Source organism: Elephas maximus, chromosome X (assembly GCF_024166365.1).
Source record: "Elephas maximus indicus isolate mEleMax1 chromosome X, mEleMax1 primary haplotype, whole genome shotgun sequence".
Taxonomy (NCBI): domain Eukaryota; kingdom Metazoa; phylum Chordata; class Mammalia; order Proboscidea; family Elephantidae; genus Elephas; species Elephas maximus.
This window is the reverse complement of record NC_064846.1, coordinates 154,280,243-154,301,041: the sequence shown is the minus strand read 5'-3', so window position 1 is coordinate 154,301,041 and position 20,799 is coordinate 154,280,243. Positions and strand designations below refer to the sequence as shown.

The window sequence follows — 20,799 nt, the reverse complement described above, 5'->3', positions numbered from 1 at the left end:
TAGCTGCCGTAGCTCTTAACCACTACGCCACCAGGGTTTCATTCTTATTTCACAGGTCTGCAGCCTGGCTAAATGAGATAACACATATAAAGCATTCAGTACAGCGCTTAACACAGCGTGCACTATAAATAGTTGCCCTATTCCACCATCTGCCCATGGAGAAAAATGAGTGAATGAGACCTCTAGCCCTGAGCCCAGTAGAAAACAATTACCTTATAACTAAACAATTTGGAGGCCCAGTAGAATTTATGGTATGACCGTGCCTACAGCCAATATTAGGCGCGTTAGAGATGAAGCACAGAAGCGTGCGTGTACTAGGGATAGGCTTTCAACATCATTTAGTTGCCAATAGGCTGTACAAACCATTCATGATGCTTCTATTAACCTAATATTGTTGTTGTTGTTGTTTTTCTCAAATGCCGGTTCCAATAACACTCTCCATTCTTTTACACTGATGGCAGGTTCAGTATGCATGAGTTACCAAGTCAAAAACAAAAACACCAAGTCAAAGACTTTGGCGGGAGGGAGGAGATTACATGAAAATGAATCCTGCTCAATGGACTAGCCCCGTGAGGCCCTGCACATTATTACACAGGCGTACATTGCCAGGGCTTGTTGCTTTATTTTCTAATCACTGTGTTCTCAAGTCTGCCTTCAAGATTGTTGAGTGCTAAAACTGTCTCTTTTATCCCCAAGCAAGGTCAGCTTCCCCAGCCTCCCATACAACCTGGTTCATGCTGGGATAAAGAGGAAGGTAGGAATGCTAAAACAATAATGCCATGGTCTGAGGCCAGCAACGGGTAATCAGATCCTAGCAAGGCAGAGGCTGTACCTGGGAGATTATTGGAAGAAAATAGGTCTAGCTTGCAAGGATTTAGTTTGTTCCTACCTTCCTCGCTTTCTCCTTTTTATCCTGCCCCCATGATCAGCCGGAATAAATCTTCCTGTACATTTATTCCACTAAGGGGCACTGAGAAGCTTGTACAGGCACCAGCTAAAGATGCGAGTTTCAGAACTATGGCCTGACCCAGTGTTGGACTTTATTTAACCCCAAGTACTATGCTTAGATGGATAACATCGGTTAAAGAAGGACCCCAGCATTCAATGCTATGCTGCCATGCCTCAAAGAAAACCCAATGTTTCGAATGTCAGTGTTATGAAATAGCTAAATTAGGAGGCTATTGTTCACTTTAAAAATAGATTCAACATAGGTTTCTTTAAACAATGAGTAGAACATTCAAAATATGATTCCACATGCATTCAACCTTTCTGAAGAATGCATCTGAAGAATAAAGAGAACAACAGAGTGGTTTGCACAACATTAATAAAAAATTCCAAAGTGCTTTGCGAACATTTGTTATTCATATTGAGGCAATGTGTCTTACCATATGTCATTCAACCTGTTGTTACTCCAGATTGATAAAACCCAAGGAGGTGAGGAGTGGGGCAATCCTGACTTTTGATAGGAACATCAGGTTAAACAGAGCATAAAGACATGGACCATGCTCTGTAGCTATGGAAGCTAATATCACAGTCTTACAACTGGAGAAGATTGTCTATCCAACCCATCATGAGTGATAGAATTGAGGTCCAGAGAAAAGTGATTTGCTTAAGCCCACACAATAATTCAATGCCAAACTAAGACTAGAATGAGACTGTGGGCTCCAGCGAGTAGAGACCAAGTTCGTTGTATTTGTCTCATGGGTAATTTCACTGCGGCCAGTCCTATTCACCCTAGAATTCCAGATCTGGATCTGTCTAATAGGGGTTGGCTTGGAGTCCCAGAGGCCACAAGTGAATAGACTCATATCCTCTAATCACTACCACATCTTATCAGGAACCAACCCAGCCCTTCCATCTCTCCCTATCCCCAGACTGGAGGCCTCCAGAGAGGAAATACCCTGGGGCTGGATCCGACTTCCCAGGCTATCCCAGAGTTACACTTCAACACCTGTCAGAACCAAGTGCCTGCAACTTTGCCTCTACCTTCACAGAGAAAATAGAAGCTATCAGATGAGAGATCTTCAACTTTCAATACCCTTCCACTTATAACTTATTTTTATCTAAACCCATCCTTGCCAGATTCCTTATCACCACAGTAGAAGAGTTCAAGCAGGAGCTGTCTCTCTTCCTGCTTGAAGCCAATCTTCTTCCACTTTTAAGAAGATTCTGCCTTAAAAGAATGAGCCAATGAAAAGTTTCAATATTTTGGATGGATAGGATGGAAGGAAAGAAGGAAGGAGGAAGAAAAGCTAGCTTCTCTCAACCCTAAACCCTGATTTATCCACCTCTGGGTACTATACTATACAACTTCACTCACCTTAACCACTGGTGGCGCAGTGGTTAAGCACTCAGCTTCTAACTGAAAGGTTGGCGGTTTGAACCCACCAGTTGCTCTATGGGAGAAAGATGTGGCAGTCTGCCTCCTTAAAGATTACAGCCTTGGAAACCCTATGGGGCAGTTCTACTCTATCCTGTAGTCACTATGAGTCAGAATCGATGGCAACAGGTTTGGTTTATGGGTACTATACAGAGTCCCTGGGTGGTGCAAATGGTTAAGTTTTTGACTACTAACCGAAAGCTTGGTGGTTTGGACCCCTCCTAGAGGCGCCTTGGAAGAAAGGCCTGGTGATCTACTTCCAAAAGGTCACAACCTTGAAAACCCTATGGAGCAGTTCTACCCTGCACACACAGGGTTGCCATGGATCGGAATCAACTCAATGGCAACTGATTTGGTTTGTTTGGTTTTGGGTACTATACACTGTTTCTCCTCACAGTGAAGCTTCTGCCTCACAGCCTCCTCAACCTACTGCCATCTGGCCTCTGTTTCCAACACTCCATGGAAACATCACCATTGACCTCTCCTTTCTAAATCCAAAGACGACTTTTCCTTTTTATCTCATTTGATCTCTCTGCTGCATTTGGCTCTATTGGACATTCCCTCTCCCTTAACTCCTAACTTTTAAGAAATACTTCTCTGCCTTCTTTTCATGATCCTTCCTCTACTGGCTCTTTGAATGATGCTCTTTAGAGGTTCATCTTGTAAAGATTCTGAAGTAAAGTGGATCAATTTAACTAGATTTTATGTAGAGATAGGCAGATATAGGGAGAATTCTAATCCTCCTTTAATTATAGCTCATTTTCCCCTCCTTAAAAATTTGATAGGGTCAGTTATTTTCTAGAATTAGCCCATAGTAGGATTATCTTGGAGTTCCTGGATAGTGACAACAGTTAAGTACTTGGCTACTAGCCGAAAGGTTGGTGGTTCAAACCCACCCAGAGGCGCCTTGGAAGACAGGCTGGTGATCTGCTTCCAAAAGGTCACAGCCTTGTAAACACTGTGGAGCACAGTTCTACTCTGCACACATGGGGTCATCATGAGTTGGAATCAACTTGCTGGCAACTAACAACAACAACAACAGGATTATTCTGTGGCACTCTTGCTAGCTAACCATTTCCATTCACTTCTTTCATTGCCCAGAAACTATCGTGCTCAATTTCACTCCCATCTCCTCCATGCTAATGTCTCCTATATCTACATCTCCAACCCAGACTTCCCTCCTGAACTCCAGAACTAAACATGAATTAGACATGTCCAAGTGCAATGTGAAATGTATTTATCATTGTGCAGCCTCCGAGTTCATCCTCCACAGGGCTGGGTAGGTGTGTCTGAGCTCCCTTTAAAGCCACATGGGCTATTGAGCACTCGAAATGCAGCTAGTCTGAATAAAGGTGTGCTGTAAGTGTAATATGCACACAGGATTTCAGGCTTAGTATGAAGAAAAGAGTGTAAAATAGCTCAATAATTTTTCAATCAATTACATGTTGAAATGATAATATTTTTGATTTCTTGGGTTAAATAAAATATATTATTAAAACGAATTTTACCTATTTCTCTTTACTTTTTTTAAATTCGGCTACTGGGTCAACGAAAGCAAGGGAAACCCTCCATAAAATGAATTGACACAATAGCCAGAACAATGGACTCAGACATACCAATGATCACGAAGATGGCACAGGACAGGGAAGTGTTTCATTCTGTTATACGTAGGGTCTCCATGAGTCAGAGCCAACTCAACGGGAACTGACAACAATAACTGAAGTCCCTGGCTGATGCAAACAGTCAATGTGCTTAGCTGCTGGCTGGAAGGCTGGAGGTTCAAGTCCACCCAGAGGTGGCTCAGAAGAAAGGCCTGGTGATCTACTTCCAAAAACTGAGCGATTGAAAACCCTATGGAACACAGTTTTGCTCCATGAGCTGGCATCAACTCAACAGCAACTGGTAATGTGGCTACTAGAAAATTCTGAATTACATATGTAATTGCACCGTATTGCACCGTATTCCTATGGGATAGCACTGCTCTAGAGGCTGGAATGCACCACTCACAATGGGGACTCAAGAGTCCCTCAGAAATGAATGGATCCTTTCCATGTCCAAAAATACATTTTTGAATCAGCAGTTGCATCTTTTCTTCAAATGCAGGGACTTGTCTTCACTTGGGGGTTAGGTTCACAGAGTACTCCCTGCTGAGTAGTACTTCTGCTCAACGGATAAAATACAGCTTTTGAGAAGGTCTAATATATTAAAATCAAACTTATAAAAAAGCTCTCTTAAGGGGTTTCAGCATCCTGGCAGGCTTCCACATTCCAAACTACCACCTTCTATGAAGTGGAAATAATCTTCAAGGGCAGAGTGTGGATTCACTTCCTGTCTCTCGACAGCACCTGGTGCTTTGCTGTGTATAGAAGTTGTTAAGCTTCTGTGGATCCTGTTGGTAGGGACTGGTAGGCAACTAAGTTTTCTGTTACCTTCTAAAGTCCACCACCGCTGAATATTTTTAATCCCCCTTACTGCCTGAATGAAGACATATGCACCCTTCGGATTTATATATGCTCAAACACCAAAATAAAATTAAAAACGTACCCATACTCTTATATTGGATTTAGTTTTACTTCTTCTATGAGTTTGTTGTTGGTATTAGGTGCCACCAAGTCTACTCTGACTCGTAGTGACCCCATGTGACAGCGTAGAACTGCCCCCATAGGGTTTCCTAGGCTGTAAAAAAAAAAAAAATTTTTTTTTTAATCTTTACAGGAGCAAATCACCAGGTCTTTTCTCCAGAAGAACCTCTGGTGGGTTTGAATCGCTGACCTTTCAGTTAGCAGCCAAGTGATCAACCGTTGCGCCACCAGGGTGTGCATATAAGGAGTTTAGCATTAGGCAAGTGGGGGCTGGGGGAAGTGAAAGAACAAATTTTTAAAAATGGAAGAAATTAATTCATTGATTCCATGCTCAATATGCCTCTTATCAATCTGCAAGAAATGGATGTTGCATTTGGACTGAGACCAGCAGGAAGATGTCTAATAATAACCTTGGGCAGAATTCCAGTTGACCACAGTAAATGCCCAAGGAAGCTCATGCCTGTTTATTTTCACCAACACAGCACATTAAGAGTACCTCACTTTTAAAATGTATGCTCCTCCGAGTGGCTAAATAGATGGTGATACTACTAAAGGAATGCACTGATGTTTCCAGAAATCTGGTCATCTTTTTGAGCACTAGCGGGTGAGTGGCCTACCTCCCAGCTGACATAATGCGCCTTCTGCAAGACAGCAGTCTCTTGGCACTGCTCCACTTTGAAGTCAAGCCCCAAATGAACTGCTACTAACATGGCATATTGAACCAGTCCTTTTTTTTATTTCCAAGGCCTTCTCGGTTGATCCATAGGACATCCATCTTCATGGAAGTGGCTATTGTAGGCTAGAATTATAACTTCCTTCTGACAGCAGAATACGCCCTTAGAATAACTTGACATAGGTTATTAACCAAATCCTCAAGCAGACAGCTTTCAGGGTGGCTGAACCTTGTTAGAAAGAGCCTATGGAGCACCCACTGGGCGCAGAGAATTTGTCTAGGCCTAGTTTGAGGATTGGGGAGCTATAAAGATACAATCTTTGCCCATAAAGAGTCCTTATCCCTCAGGAGTTAGTTCTCCAAAAAGGGCTGTAACTTCATACCACCCAAGGCCACTCAGCTTCTCTTCTTGATAGTCAAGCCTACCAGTTACTCTGCATCATGTTTAAGCAGAAAAATAGTAAAGAACTAAAAACAGGTCAAGGATCAAGAATAAATACTGTAACAACAGAAAGACTTCGGAGAAACATCTCAAACCCAACACCAGGGTAAGGTGGAAAGGGTGATAAGATTACATTCCTAAGATAGAGATACTATCATAAAACCTAGATCGTTTCCTGTGGTTTCTCTACCAATTTCATCTTTGGCATTATTTTATTCTACTCCTCTCCTCTCTTATCATTTCCTCCAATGAAGAATTAAAAAAAAAAAAGTTGCCGTTGAGTTGATTCTGACTCATAGCAACCTTATAGGACAGGGTAGAACTGCCCCATAGAGTTTCCAAGGAGCGCCTGGTGGATTCGAACTGCTGACCTTTTGGTTAGCAGCCATAGCTCTTAACCACTACGCCACTAGGGTTTCCCAAAGAAGAATAAAGCAGGTGAAAATACTACATATATACCTTTCAGAAAAATGTTGCCTGGAAACATGATTCAATCCTATCCTTAATATCATTACCAATGTTTATTTAGGTATGACACCTTCCCTCTCCATTTTCTACTAATGTTAAATAAGCCAGTTAATTCAATTTAAAGATATCTGGAGGAATTCTGGGAAGATGGCACTGTAAACAAACCATCCTTCTGACCCTCCCCTACATATACAACAAGAAGTACAAGAAATGGGTGCTCAGCTTTGAGGGACTCTAAATTGGGAAGCAGAGGAAAGCAGCAGGGAACTGCAGATAGACAAGAATTAACAAATCAACAACGAGTCGCATACGGTAGGAAAATTGCTTCTTCTTCCACCATCCTTGCCCCCTCCCCAGCCATGTGGGCTGCCAGCTGCTGTGAACTGGGGTAGTGGCCCCATAAAAAGAACCTGCTTTCCTGACCACCACAGCCCCTGCCTGTGCAAAAAGACAGGACCTCAAGCTTCTGCCCTAAAATCAACAAGGCAGACCTCCCCAGGAATCCCTTTGGAGTGTGCCAGTGCCTCCCCTACCCAGACACTGTTGGTCACAAGCCTACTGCAATTGCTACAAAAGGCTGCCTGTGCAGTGGAGTCTGCTCTCATAGTCAACACTCTACCTGCCTCCCTGCACACCCCATAGCTCAGGCCTCTGAAACCAAACAGAAGAACCTCCCAGGGAGTCAGTTCTGGTCTTTCTGTTTCCCCTTTCAGTCAGTAAGGAAACCCTGGTGGTGTAGTGGTTAAGTGCTATGGCTGCTAACCAAGAGGTCAGCAGTTCAAATCCGCCAGGCACTCCTTGGAAACTCTATGGGGCAGTTCTACTCTGTCCTATAGGGCCGGAGTCGGAATCGACTCGACGGCACTGGGTTTTTTTGGGTTTTTCAGTCAATAGTGAGGACTGCTGCTGACTGAGGCTGCTGTGTGCTAAGAAGCAGAGATCTTTAATGGAAGCTACACCCACACCCAACATACTACATGGAGGGCTCTGATGGCCACTAGGCAGACCTCCCTGGAGGTCCATTTGGAGCGTGACATCCCCTTCCCACCCAGACACTGTCACCTGCAAGCCTGCTGTGAATTGCTGCAGAAAAACCCTGTAGTGGAGTCTGAGTCTGCTCCGTCAGTCAGCACTCTACCTGCCTCCCTGTGCACTGCATAGCTCTGGCCTCTGAAACTAACAGGACAAACCTCCCTGGGGGTCAAGTGGGGTTAGTCTGCCCCCACTTCCAGTTGGCCTGAGGACTGCTGACTGAGTCTGCTGTGTGTTAGGAAGCACAAGTCTTGAGTGGAGGCTGCACTCACAGCCCACAATCTACCGGGGGGAACTCTGATAACAACAAGGCAGACTTCCATGGGGATCTGACCAGAGTGTGACACCCCCACCCCCTCAGTAATTGCTGGTAGCCAGGCTGTTGCAAACTGCTACAGAAGACCCCTGCAGTGGAGTCTGTCCCCACAGTCAGCACCCGACCTGCTTCCCTGTGCACCCTATAGCTCAGGCCTCTGAAACCCATAGGACAGACCTCCCTGGGGATCAGTTTAGGTCTTTCTGCTCCCCCTTACAGTCGGCACTGAGGACTACTGACTGAGATTGCTATGTGCTAGAAAGCAGACATCTTGAGTAGAAGCAAACATAACACTGATACCCAAACCAGACAAAGATACCACAAGAAAAGAAAACCACAGGCTAATATCTCTTATGGATAGAGATGCACAAATCCTCAACAAAATACTAGCAAACAGAATCCAACAGCATATTAAAAGAGTCATACACCATGACCAAGTGGGATTTATTCCAGGAATGCAGGGATGGTTTGACATTAGAAAATCAATCAACATAATACACCACATCAATAGAACAAAGGAAAAGAACCACATGATCATCTCTATGAATGCAGAAAAAGATTTGATAAAATCCAACACCCTTTCTTGATGAAAACCCTAAAGACAATTGGAATAGAAGGGAAATTCCTCAATATGATTCAGGGCACATATGAAAGGCCAGCAGCCAACATTATATTTCATGAAGAAAGACTGAAAGCTTTCCCCTTGAAATCAGGAACAAGACAAGGGTGCCCACTCTCACCACTTATATTCAATACTGTTTTAGAATTCCTAGCCAGAGCAATAAGACAGGAAATAAAATGTATTCAGATTGGAAAAGAAGAAGTAAAATTATCTCTATTTGTAGATGATATGATCCTATATATAGAAAATCCCAAAGAGTCCACAAGAAAACTTTTAGAGCTAATAGAGGAATTTAGCAAAGTTGCAGAGTACAAAGTCAACAAACAAAAATCAATTGGGTTTCTATACACCAGCAATGAGAAATCTGAAAGGATAATTAGGGAAACGATTCCATTTACAATAGCATCTAAGAGAATAAAATATATATGAATAAATCTAACCAGGGACGTGAAGGACTTATACAATGAAAACTCTATAACACTGCTGAAAGAGATTAAAGAAGACAAATAAAAGGAAAGATGTTCAATGTTCATGGATTAAAAGAATTAATATTATTGAGATGTCAATACTACCTAACGTGATCTATAGATTCAGTGCAATCCCGATCAAAATTCCAACAACCTTCTTTACAGAAATGGAAAAACCAATCCTCAACTTTATTGGAATAGCAAGAGACTCCAAATAGCTAAAACAATGTTGAAGATAAAAACAAAGTAGGAGGGCTCACCCTTCCTGATTTTATAACATACTATACAGCTACGGAAACCCTGGTGGCGTAGTTGGTTAAGTGCTACAGCTGCTAACCAAAAGGCCAGCAGTTAGAATTCACTGGGCGCTTCTTGGAAACTCTACAGGGGGCAGTTCTACTCTGTCCTATAGGGTTGCTATGAGTCGGAATCAACTCGATGGCAGTGGATTTGGTTTTTTTAATTTTATACAGCTACAATAATCAAAACAGCCTGGTACGGTCTAACGATAGACACATAGATCATTGGAATAGAATTGAGAATCCAAAATAAACCCACACATCTGTGGTCAACTGACTTTTGATGAGGGTGCGAAGTCCATTTGATGGGGAAAAAGAATCTCTTCAATAAATGGTGCTGGGAAAATTGGATCTCCACATGCAGAAAAATGAAGCAGGATCCATGCCTCACACCACACACAAAATCAAATTCAAAATGGATTAAGGACCTAAATTTGCAAACTAAAACCATAAAATTCTTAGAAGAACAACTGGGGGCAACACTATCAGGCCTAGCTTTCAACAATGGATTATCTAATATAATAAGAAAAGCACAATCAGCAGAAGACAAAATAAATAAATGGGACCACATAAAACTTAAAAATTTTGTTCATCAAAAGACTTTACCAAAAAAGTGAAAAGACAAACTACGAACTGGGCGAATATCTTTGGAAACTATATATCTGATAAGAATGTAATACACAATATATATATACATAAAACTTCAACAACAAAAAGACAAATAACCCAATCATGAAATGGGCAAAGGGTTTGAATAGACATTTCACCAAAGAGGACATTCAAATGGCCAGCAGGCATATAAAAAGATGCTCAGTGTCATTAGTAATCAGAGAGAAGCAAATCAAAACCACAATGAGATACCATTTCACTCCCACTAGGATGGCTAAGATTTAAAAAAAAAAAGCAAAATAACGAATGTTGGCGAGGATGTGGGGAAATTGGAATCCTTATTCGTTGCTGCTGGGAATGCAAAATGGTACAGATGTTATGGAAAACAGTGTGGCAGTTCCTCAAAACACAAAAAATGGAACTACCATATGACCTAGCAATTCCACTCCTAGATATACACCCAAAAGACTTGAAAGCAGAGGCTCAAAAAGAGACTTGTACACCAATGTTCATTGAAGCACTATTCACAATAGCCAAAAGGTGGAAACAACCTAAATGCCCATCAACAGATGAATGGACAACAAAATGTGGTACATACATACAGTGGAAGACTACTCAACCAGTAGGAGAAATGAAGTCTTGATACATGCTACAGTATGGATGGAGCTTGAAGACATTATGCTGAGTGAAATAAGTCAATCACAAAAGGACAAATATTGTATGACCTCACTTACATAAAGAGAAAAGAAAAGGCAAATGTATAGAAACCAAAGTTTATCAGTGGTTACCAGGGGCAGGAGGGAGGGGGAAAAGGGAGGTTAACGGTGATGGAAAAATTACACTGATTAAGGGTAGAGTTGCACAGTTGGTCATTTTAATTGCTGTCAATAAGTTGTACACCTGTATAAAGGTGAACTGGCAAAAGTTGTGTGTTAGATATATTTACAACAATGACAAAAAAAAAGAGGAGCTGCTAAAGCTGGTTATGTACAACCAAACACCTGCTGGGATTTTGTTCCTTGGTTTGAAGATTTAGGGTCATGGTTTCATGCGACATCCCAAGTAATTGGCCTTATAACATGTTTAGTGTTTCTGTTCTACCTCCTAGTTTGTTGTGTAGTGCCTGGGGTCTTAAAAGCTTGCAAGCGGCCACCCAAGGCACAATTGGTCTCTTTTTGCCTTGAACAACAGAGGAAGAAGGAGAGTCAGGAACAGGAGGAGAATATGGAATGTGTGGCTAATTCCCTCCTTGAACAACTGTGTCCTTTGCCATGAGACAGAACTGGATGGTGCCTGGCTATCATTACTGAACATTTTGATCAAAGATTCCATACAAGAATCCTGACCAAAATGGGAAAAATTGCAGAAGAGAATTTCAGATTCTCATGGACCCCAGACTTGCTGGAGCCAAGAAGGTTGGATGAAGCCCTCAAAATATTGCCCTGAGATAATCTTTAAACCTTAAATCAAAAATATCCCCTGAAGTCATCTTAAAACCAAATAATAGTTTAACATATCTAGTAAAAAAAAAAAAAAAAAAAGGTCTGCTGTGAGCATTATGCTCTTTTAAGAACTACCTATGTGGGATCAAGGGGTCCTGGTGGTATACTGGTTAACTGCTACAGCTGCTCATCAAAGGGTAGGCAGTTCGAATCTACCAGCCACTCCTTGGCCTAGGGTTTCTAGGGGCAGTTCTACTCTGTCCTATTGGGTCGCTCTGAGTCAGCATTGACTCAATGGTAATGAGTTTGGTTTTTTTTGAGGGGGTATACGGGGTCAAATTGACGACAGCAACTTGAAAGATTAGGTAGGAACCTTAGAGGGCAGTGAGTTTATGCTAATGAGGGAGGAACAACTCAGAAAAGGAAGGTGAGAATGGTTGCACAGCATGAAGAATGTAATCAACGTCACTGAATTGTACATGTAGAAACTGTTGAATCGGTGTATGTTTTGATGTCTATATACATTCTCAACAATAACAACAAAATAAATAGAATTTAGAAAAAAAAATAAAAATTTTAATTTTTTTTAGAAAAAAAAATGACCTGAAAAAAAATAAAAAGATATCTGAATACCCACAATGCCAGGCCCAGTATTAGAAATCAGGGATACAGTGGTGACAGACAACTTTCTCCTCAACATCCATCTGGGAAACTTGGACTGGCTCTTCAGGGAGTTCAGCACGCTTTCATTTATGCCACAATTGCTCCTGGTAATGCACCTCTCAACACACTGTGCCTTTACGAAAACTGTATCAAAACTGTTTATGTGTCAGTCTCTTTTTTCTGGAGTCTCCAGACCAAAAACTACATGAGCTCTCAGAGCCCAGCACATAGTAGGTTTTCAAATCAATGTGGGCTAAATTCAACTGTATCACAATGGATACCTTTCACTGTAAACCATATATGGACAAACACACATAAACCCAGGCACAGAAGCACTGTACACACTTTTTGCTCATGTGCCATGCTTAGAGAGAGCAGAGTTTATAACAGAAGGTTTAAATAAAAACTGTATTTCTAAACACTGACATCAGTTCACATTCAGAGCTTTGAAGCAAAGTTTTATGGCCCTTTATATACCGAGAAATTTTCTTTTCCAAATCTACCAGCTGCTCCTTGGAAACTCTATGGGGCAGTTCTACTCTGTCCTATAGGGTCGCTATGAGTCGGAATCGACTTGACGGCAGTGGGTTTGGTTTGGTTTTGGTTAGGTAAAGTGAGAGGGAGTTTGGGGACCCAGTGTGTGCCTTAGCTAATACAATTAGAGCCACTTTGGTAATTGCTACTTTTATAAGAGTCCTGTTTCCTCGAAACTCTCTGAATTCAGGTTTGGTAACAACTGGGAGAAGGAGTCTAGCCTTGGTGAAGAATCTAAGCGTGGGATGTCCTCCTTAAGCAAAACTAAAACAAACCCATTGCCACTGAGTCAATTCCAACTCAATAGGACAGAGTAGAACTGTCCGCATAGAGTTTCCAAGGAGCAGCTGGAACAGCCGACCTTTTGGTTAACAGCTGAGCTCTGAATCACTGCACCACCAGGCCTCCCTAAGCAGGTCCCTCTCAAATCCTTCAAACACTTTCCATAGTGAGCTAAGCAGCCACACCTTGATGACTGTGGCTGGGCCTCAGTGACCCACGTGTGATTTGGGGCAATATGCTTGGGTGCTGGGAGAAACACAGAATTTAGAGAATTTGAGATATGAAATTTTAAGAAAGCTACAAGACCAACCTCACCAAAAAACCAAACCCGTTGCCGTCGAGTCAATTCCGACTCATAGCGACCCTATAGGACAGAGTAGAACTATCCCATCTGGTTTCCAAGGAGTGGCTGGTGGATTCAAACTGCTGACCTTTTGGTTAGCAGCCAAACTTAACCACTGCACCACAGAGCTCCACAAGATCAAGAGAAACTACTAATATCCATAAGTAGAAATGCCAATTTTGCATTTTCACTTGCCATTCATTTTTCTTCAACAAACTTGGTTATTAAGTACTTAACATGTGCAAATCATAAGCAAGGCAAGTTGGGCACTGAAAGGTAAGTCTAAATTTAGATCACACCCTTACAGTGGTCAAATAAAGCTTGATGATGAGACAAAGGGAGCTTCAAAAAATTTAATGGTGGTTTATAAATTGATTGCAGCCCCTATTCAAACAGAACCAATTTTCAGCAGCCCATGATAATTAATGATGAACAACATGGAAACATATTATCAAAGGTAGATCGAATTAATCACTTCACCAGTTCAACTTCTGTACATCCCTATGGTGCCTGCAAACCCTCACATACTTTAATTCAGAACCGTCAAGAAGATGGCAAGGGCATTAATCTCACTCAAGGCTCAGTGTGTTGTAGGGGAAAGATCTTCCACTTTGTAGGTCTAGAGCTCTGGGTTCAAATCTCATCTCTGCCCCTTGGTAAACGTGTGACCTTGAGGAAGTCACTTACCCTCTCTGAACTTCAGTTTCCTCATTTCTAAAACAGGCAGGGAGTTGGGGAGGGTGGGGACATTGCCAGCTTTGCATGGCTCTTGTGAGTTATCATGGGGATGAGCTATCACAAGTGAAAGTGAAAAGTAACTTGAACTTTCTTCCTTCCCTTGATTTCCTCTGCCCACCTCTCAAGTAGAAACAACCAAGGAAGAAAAGAGCTAAAAGACAAAAAGGGAAGGAAAAGAAATGGACACGAGAGACCGGAACTGAATGCAGCCTTTCTCTCCTCTGCCCTTTACCTCCATCAGGAATGTGTGTGATGCAAATCTGAACACTGGGTTTACTTTAAAAAATATTGGGGGTGCTCTTGTAACAGATTTTTTAAAACTTTATCATGGTAAATTACACATAACAAAAAAATTGCCATTTTACCCATTTTTACACGCACAATTCAGTGGCATTATCACTTTCACCATGTTGTACAACCATCACTCCTATCCATTTTTCAAAAGTTTTCCATCACCCCAAGCAGAAACTCAGCACCCCTTAATTGAAAGAGATTTTTAGTGGTCAATTTTTTTCACTGCTGAATTGTGAATTGTTTAGTGGCTCAGAGGAATCCCTTAGTAACAAACTAATTGGCATGGCTTGTCTCCCATGAGAATATAGATACTACATTGTGCTATGTCCTTCAGTAAGTGGCTTAAGTTCTGGGAGCTGTTATTAAACTACGCTAAGAAAATAATTTTTTTTTTAAAAGGAAACAGTGAACAAAAGTCCATAGAGTTCTAATACCACTTCCTTTGTTTTCTTGTTTTATAGGAAGTTGTTCTACGTCTGCCTTTGAACCCTTGCTAACCCTTTTAAGAAATAACATTCCCATAATGGGCTGGCCTACCAATCTATGAGCCCTTATTTTGGGGGGTGTCACAGAAAATGCCACATCACACAATCCTTAAAAAAAAAAAAAAAAAACTCTTCGCAGGGTCAAACTCCACAACCAATCAAAAGATTCCACGTCATAACTTTGTCTCAAGCCTTAGAATTTGGGTTCGGGAAAATCGCTAGAGAGAGTCGAACTAGTGTGCGTCTTAGATTTGGGGGCTCAAAGAGAGGTCTCTCCAAGTCCCACAAGACTTTAGACCACATAAAATCCACCACCCCTTTGGTGTTTTTGATTCCTTGGAGGACATGCGTTGAGGTGCCTGGGAACAAACTTCCACATCTACTTAGGGGACCATGACCAGTGGCAGGGAAACTGATCAAATTGGGAAGCCGGTTACTGAGACGGAAGAAAGCGCTTCCATTCCTTGAGAGTGGGTCCTCTCAGTGCGCGGTTCCCACACTTTCGTTATTAAACATATGCAGCCCCTTTTTCTAAATAAATGTAGCTCCCCCAGATTCCCACTCCCTAAAGAGAAACCCTCACAGCACCCTCCGGAGATTTTTACAATTCATTTAAAAGTCACAGCATTTCTAAAGGTATCACTGAAGCGCTCTTGCTTGTTTATTTTTAAATTGTCAAATGAAGGAAGTTTTTGCTTCCATGTCGTTCTATTTTGTCCAAAATTGGCATTAGGCACACAAAATCAGTTGAGGACAGTATCATTCCTTAGCTAGGATTTTGAACTTAACTAGGGACCCTTCGCCAAGCTTTGAGAAGAAAACCCCATTTGTAAATTACACTGTAGGGTTTTTTTTTTCCTCTCCCCACCCCCCCGACGAAAATCCACCTACCAGGAAAAAAGCCATCCCCTCCTCCTTTCTTCCCAAGGTACAAAAACACAGCCATCCCCGGCAGCCCGTTTCCGACCCAGCCAATACAATAATGCTTTGTAAACTGAGAGCAGCGCCAGGTTGAGAGGCGAAGTCTAAACAGCTGAGGATTAGGCGGTAGCTACATTTCATTTACAGGAAAATCCCCTAAGCATCGTTTTCCTCGCTGGCTGGAGGAGCCTAAGGAACTCTTTTGCGCCATAGCCACGCATACATTTGCATCCTTTGTCTTTACTTACCAGTCGAGGCTGTGGGCATGTGTGCTCTATTTCCTCCATGGTTTCTGAGGGAGGCTCATTGGAAAGGGATTTTGGGATACCTGTTTCTGACTCAGCATCAGTGGTGAGTACTGGCATGGCCAGCAAACGCTCCCTCCAGCTCTACACAATCTGAGTCTCCTCGCAGACGGAGAATGTTTTCTTTGTCACGTATTTTTGTCTCCTCTACCCATCCCCCTTCTTCTTCCCTTCTTTTTGTCTTCCCCGGGGGCAGTAAAGGGGTTCCCCCCCTCTTCCCTTTCTTTCCCGGAGAAGCCAGAGGCAAGGCCTCAGTTTATCACTATAACAACCAGCCGGCTCTGGAGCGGCGGGTGCGGAATACAGTATCCTCATTTGTATGGAGCGCGCTGGTTGGCTACTGTCATCATAGAACCACTCCGCCGGGGAGCGGCTGCGCCCCATTGGCTGGCCGGCCGTGCCCACGGGGCCTGAACTTGCTGCTTTTGTTTCTTCTGTTTAATTCAGTTGCGAAGGTCTCGGGCCATTCTGGGCTAGGGACCCTGGCTGCACTACCCAGATAAGATAAACCCGCTTCCTGAGGGGCCCAGGATGGCTGGAGAAGAACAGAGCAGACCTCCACTGAGAAAGGACCGGGTCCTTGGCACGAGAGAACGATGTGCTGTAGTCAGAATAGTTGCCAAATAAGAGTCACCCTGAAGACAGTGCCACTTTGAGCCCAAACTCACGGTGCCCCCAGTCGCTGGCTTGCCTCGGAGGGGTTCTCAGGGCATTCACGGTGGGCACCTGGGTGTTCACCCCCTGGGCTACACGCGACACTAGCCCTAAGAGATTCCCGGGGACCTGGTGTAGCCCTGGGGCCTCCCGAGGAGAAGCTTTGGGGGAGGTTAAGTTTGTCTTTGACAGCCTGCCTCCCCCCTCTGGCTGCCCTCCTTAATCTCTTCCTCCCTCAACCACTTTCCCTTCCCAGCTATTCTGAGTTTCCTCAAGGAAGTTTTGCTCTTGTCTACCCTTCAGTACACTATTACATGCACTGGTGTGTTATCCCTCTGTTCTCGTTTTACCAGTTCTGGGTCCCATTTCCTAAGCACCCTGCTCTCAGCCAAATGCTGGCAATCAGAGAAACACCCCAGAGGGGATGTTAAACACTGATGTGCCTTAATGTCTAAACCGTCCAGGAATATCTTCATCTTAAGAGGGGTGTTCAGAAGACCAAGCCCTGGGGGCACAGTGATTACTCCTTCAGCTGCTAACCAAAAAGGTTGGCAGTTCGAATCCACCAGCTGCTCCCTGGAAACCCTATGGGGCAGTTCTACTCTGTCTTATGGGGCCGCTATGAGTTGGAATCGACCACAATGGGTTTTGTTTTGGTTTTGTTTTGTTATTTTTGTTTTGTTTTTCTGGTTCTGAAGACACGCATTCAAAGAAAAGAGCCTACAAAGGTATTTGTTCTAGTGAAATGTCACTTTTAATAAACATTAATTAAAAAAACAATAATCGCTAGCATTTATTAAGCACAGGGCACAGTGTTAAACACTTCACCTAGATGTTGTTTAATCTTCAAAAGACCCTAAAGCGGTAGATCCTATTAAAAAAAACCATTGCCATCAAGTCAATTCTGACTCATAGCTACCCTACAGGGCAGAGTAGAACTGTCCTATAGGGTTTCCAAGGAGCAGCTGGTAGGTTTGAACTTGCAAACTGCCAACCTTTTGGTTAGCAGCAGTAGCTCTTAACCACTGTGCCACTAGGGCGCCGTAGATCCTATTAGTATCCCCATTTTATAGGTGAAGAAATTGCAACTTTGAGTAATTGCTCAGAGTCCCATAGCTTGTAAGTGGTGGAGCTGGGGTTTGAGGGATTGGGGGGAAGGGAGCAGGGATGCAAAGGGTGTTGGAGAAAAAGCACTTAGGTCAGAGTCCTCTTCAGACAAGTCCCTGAACTTCTATACCTTTCATTTTTACCTATAGCAGTGGTTTTTATCCAAGTGTGGCCCTGAACCAACATCAGCATCCTCTGAGAACTTGTTAGAAATGTGAATTATTGGCCTGATGCCAGACCCGATTGAGTAGTCTGGGGTGGAGCTGGATATGTGTTTCTAACAGATGTCCTAGTGATGCTGGTGCTGCAGGTCCCCGGACCATACTTTAAGAACCACTAATCCAAAGGATGGGATAAAATACCGGACCTGCCTCCCTTAGGGAACTGTGGGAATCAAATGAGATAGCATGTGAAGCACTTTGCAAATTAGAATGTACTATGATAATGTAAGGGGATACTGTTTTTATAACTTCTCAAATAAGCGAACAGGGATAGCCCTAAAAGAGGGAAGGGAAAAGGCATTCTGCAAGCAAAGATTTACACCGTTGGACAGTTATAGACCCTGCCACTTTAAATCAGAGCGACACCACTTAACAGTATTATTACTTATGCCTGACGGAATTCCAGTGATTCAGAGAATTCCGATGATACCTGGGTTACTTAAAAAGGGGCCAGTTTCTTCCTACCCCACCTGCCCTCCTGGAAGCACAAAACACCTCAAGCTTCAGGTTTAGCTCTACCAAGCCCTGCAGTACACTTAGGAGCGAGCCCCTTTCCCATCAAGTGCAGTATGCAACGGCTTGCCTTGAGCAAGATATGCACAGGTTTAATGGGTTTCATTACATCAAAGATGAAATTCTGTACTGCAGATTGGTGGGAAGGCACAAATGGGCCTGTGTGTAGCTTGCTTATTGGGTAATCCAGCCCTGTGTGGGGGTGAGATTGTTGTATTCTCATCTCAATAATTTCTTTGCCTTAGAGCAATGATTCTCAAAATGTGGTCCCAGAGGAGCAGCAGGAGCAGTCTTGGGAACTTGTTAGAAATTCTCATTCTCCATCTCAGACTTACTGAATGAGAAGCTCAGGGGGTGGAGCTCAAGAATCTGTGTCTCAATAAATCCTCCAGGTGATTCTGACACACGCTAAGAAAGATTGAAAACCAGTGCCTTAGAGCCACATGTTTCCATTGGAAGGCATCTAACCCCATATCTCCCACTGTGGCCTGGGCCACTGAGCTGCCCATCAGGTACCTAATTGGTCTTCTGGGAATGGGAGACTCACTTAGTCACTTGCCTGTTTAGCAGAGTCCTAATTTTAATGTCTAGCTGGCTTCTTGTGAGCCTCTCTTGCCCAAGAGCCTGGATCATGCTCTTACCCTCCCTCAGCCAGGCTGCTTTCCTTTTCTGTCTCTCCTGTCCTCACCCTCCCTGCCCCATTGAACCAAGATGTTGCCTCTGCCCAGGGATGAATTATCTTCATTGTGTCACCTGTCAGACCCTCAGCTATGAGTGCCACCTTGTACTAAGTCCACGTCACACCTGACACATATTCATCCCAAGTCCTTGAACCTCTAGAATGAATTGCATTCCCACTAATCTTACTCCAGCCTAGTCTTGGCTTTTTCCCACCCCTCTCTCCACAGTCCAGTGGTTGAACCTCAGCATATCTTGAAGTCCTAATGGCACAACTAGGCTCTTTTAGGCACCAGGGTGAGAGGGATCCTTATCAGATCCATCCACTCTGACCAGAGTCTTGGTTGCTACTGCAGCCTGATTGGAGAACTTCTCCTTAATAATATCTGGATGGGTTATTTTAACTCGGAGCCTTGCGGTGCTATCAAGATGAATAGCTGGGAATGACCAGTTAATTCCACACTATGGAATTAAATATTCCACAACTCTCTAGGGTTTATGTATGGGCAGAGAGTGACAATAAAACCCACTGCCGTCGAGTCAATTCTGACTCATAGCGACCCTATAGGACAGAGTAGAACTGCCCTGTAGAGTTTCTAAGGAGCGCCTGGCGGATTCGAACTGCCGACCTTTTGGTTAGCAGCCGTAGCACTTAACCATTACGCCACCAGGGCTTCCCAGTGACAATAAAGGGATAGTAAAACCCAAAAACCAAATCCATCGCTGTCGAGTCGATTCCGACTCATAGCAACCCTATAGGACAGAGTAGAACTGCCCCGTAGGGTTTCCAAGGAGTGCCTGGCGGATTCCAACTGCTGACCTTTTGGTTGGCAGCTGTAGCTCTTAATCACTAGGCCACCAGGGTTTATTGGGGTGATGGAAATGTTCTGATGAAATTATTATGGTAATGGTTTCACTTGGAAATTTATCTCAAAGAAATAATCTGAGAAGATGCAAAGATTTATGTACAAAGATGCTTAATGCAGAATTATTTATAAAAGGCAAAAAAAGAGATAATTTAGAGCAATATCAGGAATGGTTAAAAACAAAATATATCCATATAATATAGCATTGGCCATGTATTAAGAGTCATGATTTTGAAGAAATTCTAATGTTATGGAAACACGTTAACATTATACTGCCAGGTAGGAAAAGCAGACTATAGATTATGATTTAAAAAAATGATCTCAATTATGTAATATGTTGTTGTTAGGTACTGTCGAGTCAACTTCGAGTCATAGCAATCTCATGTGACAGAGTATAACTGCCCCATAGGGTTTTCCAGGCTGTAATCTTTATAGGAGCAGATCGTCAGGTCTTTCTCCTGTGGAGCCTCTGGGTATCTTCAAACCACCAATCTTCCCATTAGCAGCCTAGTACTTAACCATTACTCTACCAAGACTCCTATGTAATATGTACATGCATAGAAAAAGCACTGGAGGGAAATATATTAAGATGTTAACAGTGAAAACTTTAAACTGTGGGGTTATGGTGTTTTTTGTTTGTTTTCTTTTTATGTTTTATCGCTATAACAAGTATTCAAAAATGAGCACATATTGCTTTTTTAATCAGATAAGAATGAACATTACACCCACCCACCCATACCTGAAAGGTGTCAAGGGCTGGACATGAGGGGTGGGGCAGGCAAGTGAGCAAATAGAAAGGTGCGGCAACTCAGTGACAGAAAACAAGAAAGCTGAAACTGAGGAGCAAAGCTGGGAAAGGGACC

At 42.9% G+C, this 20,799-nt stretch overlaps 1 protein-coding gene across 3 annotated transcripts in view; it reads right to left on the bottom strand.

Moving 5' to 3' along the window:
* PCYT1B (phosphate cytidylyltransferase 1B, choline) overlaps positions 1 to 20,799 on the bottom strand; it is a 113,683-nt gene that overhangs the window by 71,660 nt on the left and 21,224 nt on the right. For 2 of the 3 annotated variants that reach the window (XM_049871802.1, XM_049871804.1), the window contains exon 1: positions 15,841 to 16,169. The exons of the other annotated variant lie outside the window; for it this stretch is intronic. In XM_049871802.1, coding sequence (XP_049727759.1) covers positions 15,841 to 15,957 — 117 coding nt within the window. In that variant the 5' untranslated portion in view covers positions 15,958 to 16,169. Of the gene's footprint in view, positions 1 to 15,840; positions 16,170 to 20,799 lie in introns of those variants that run through there. 3 annotated transcript variants of the gene reach the window in all.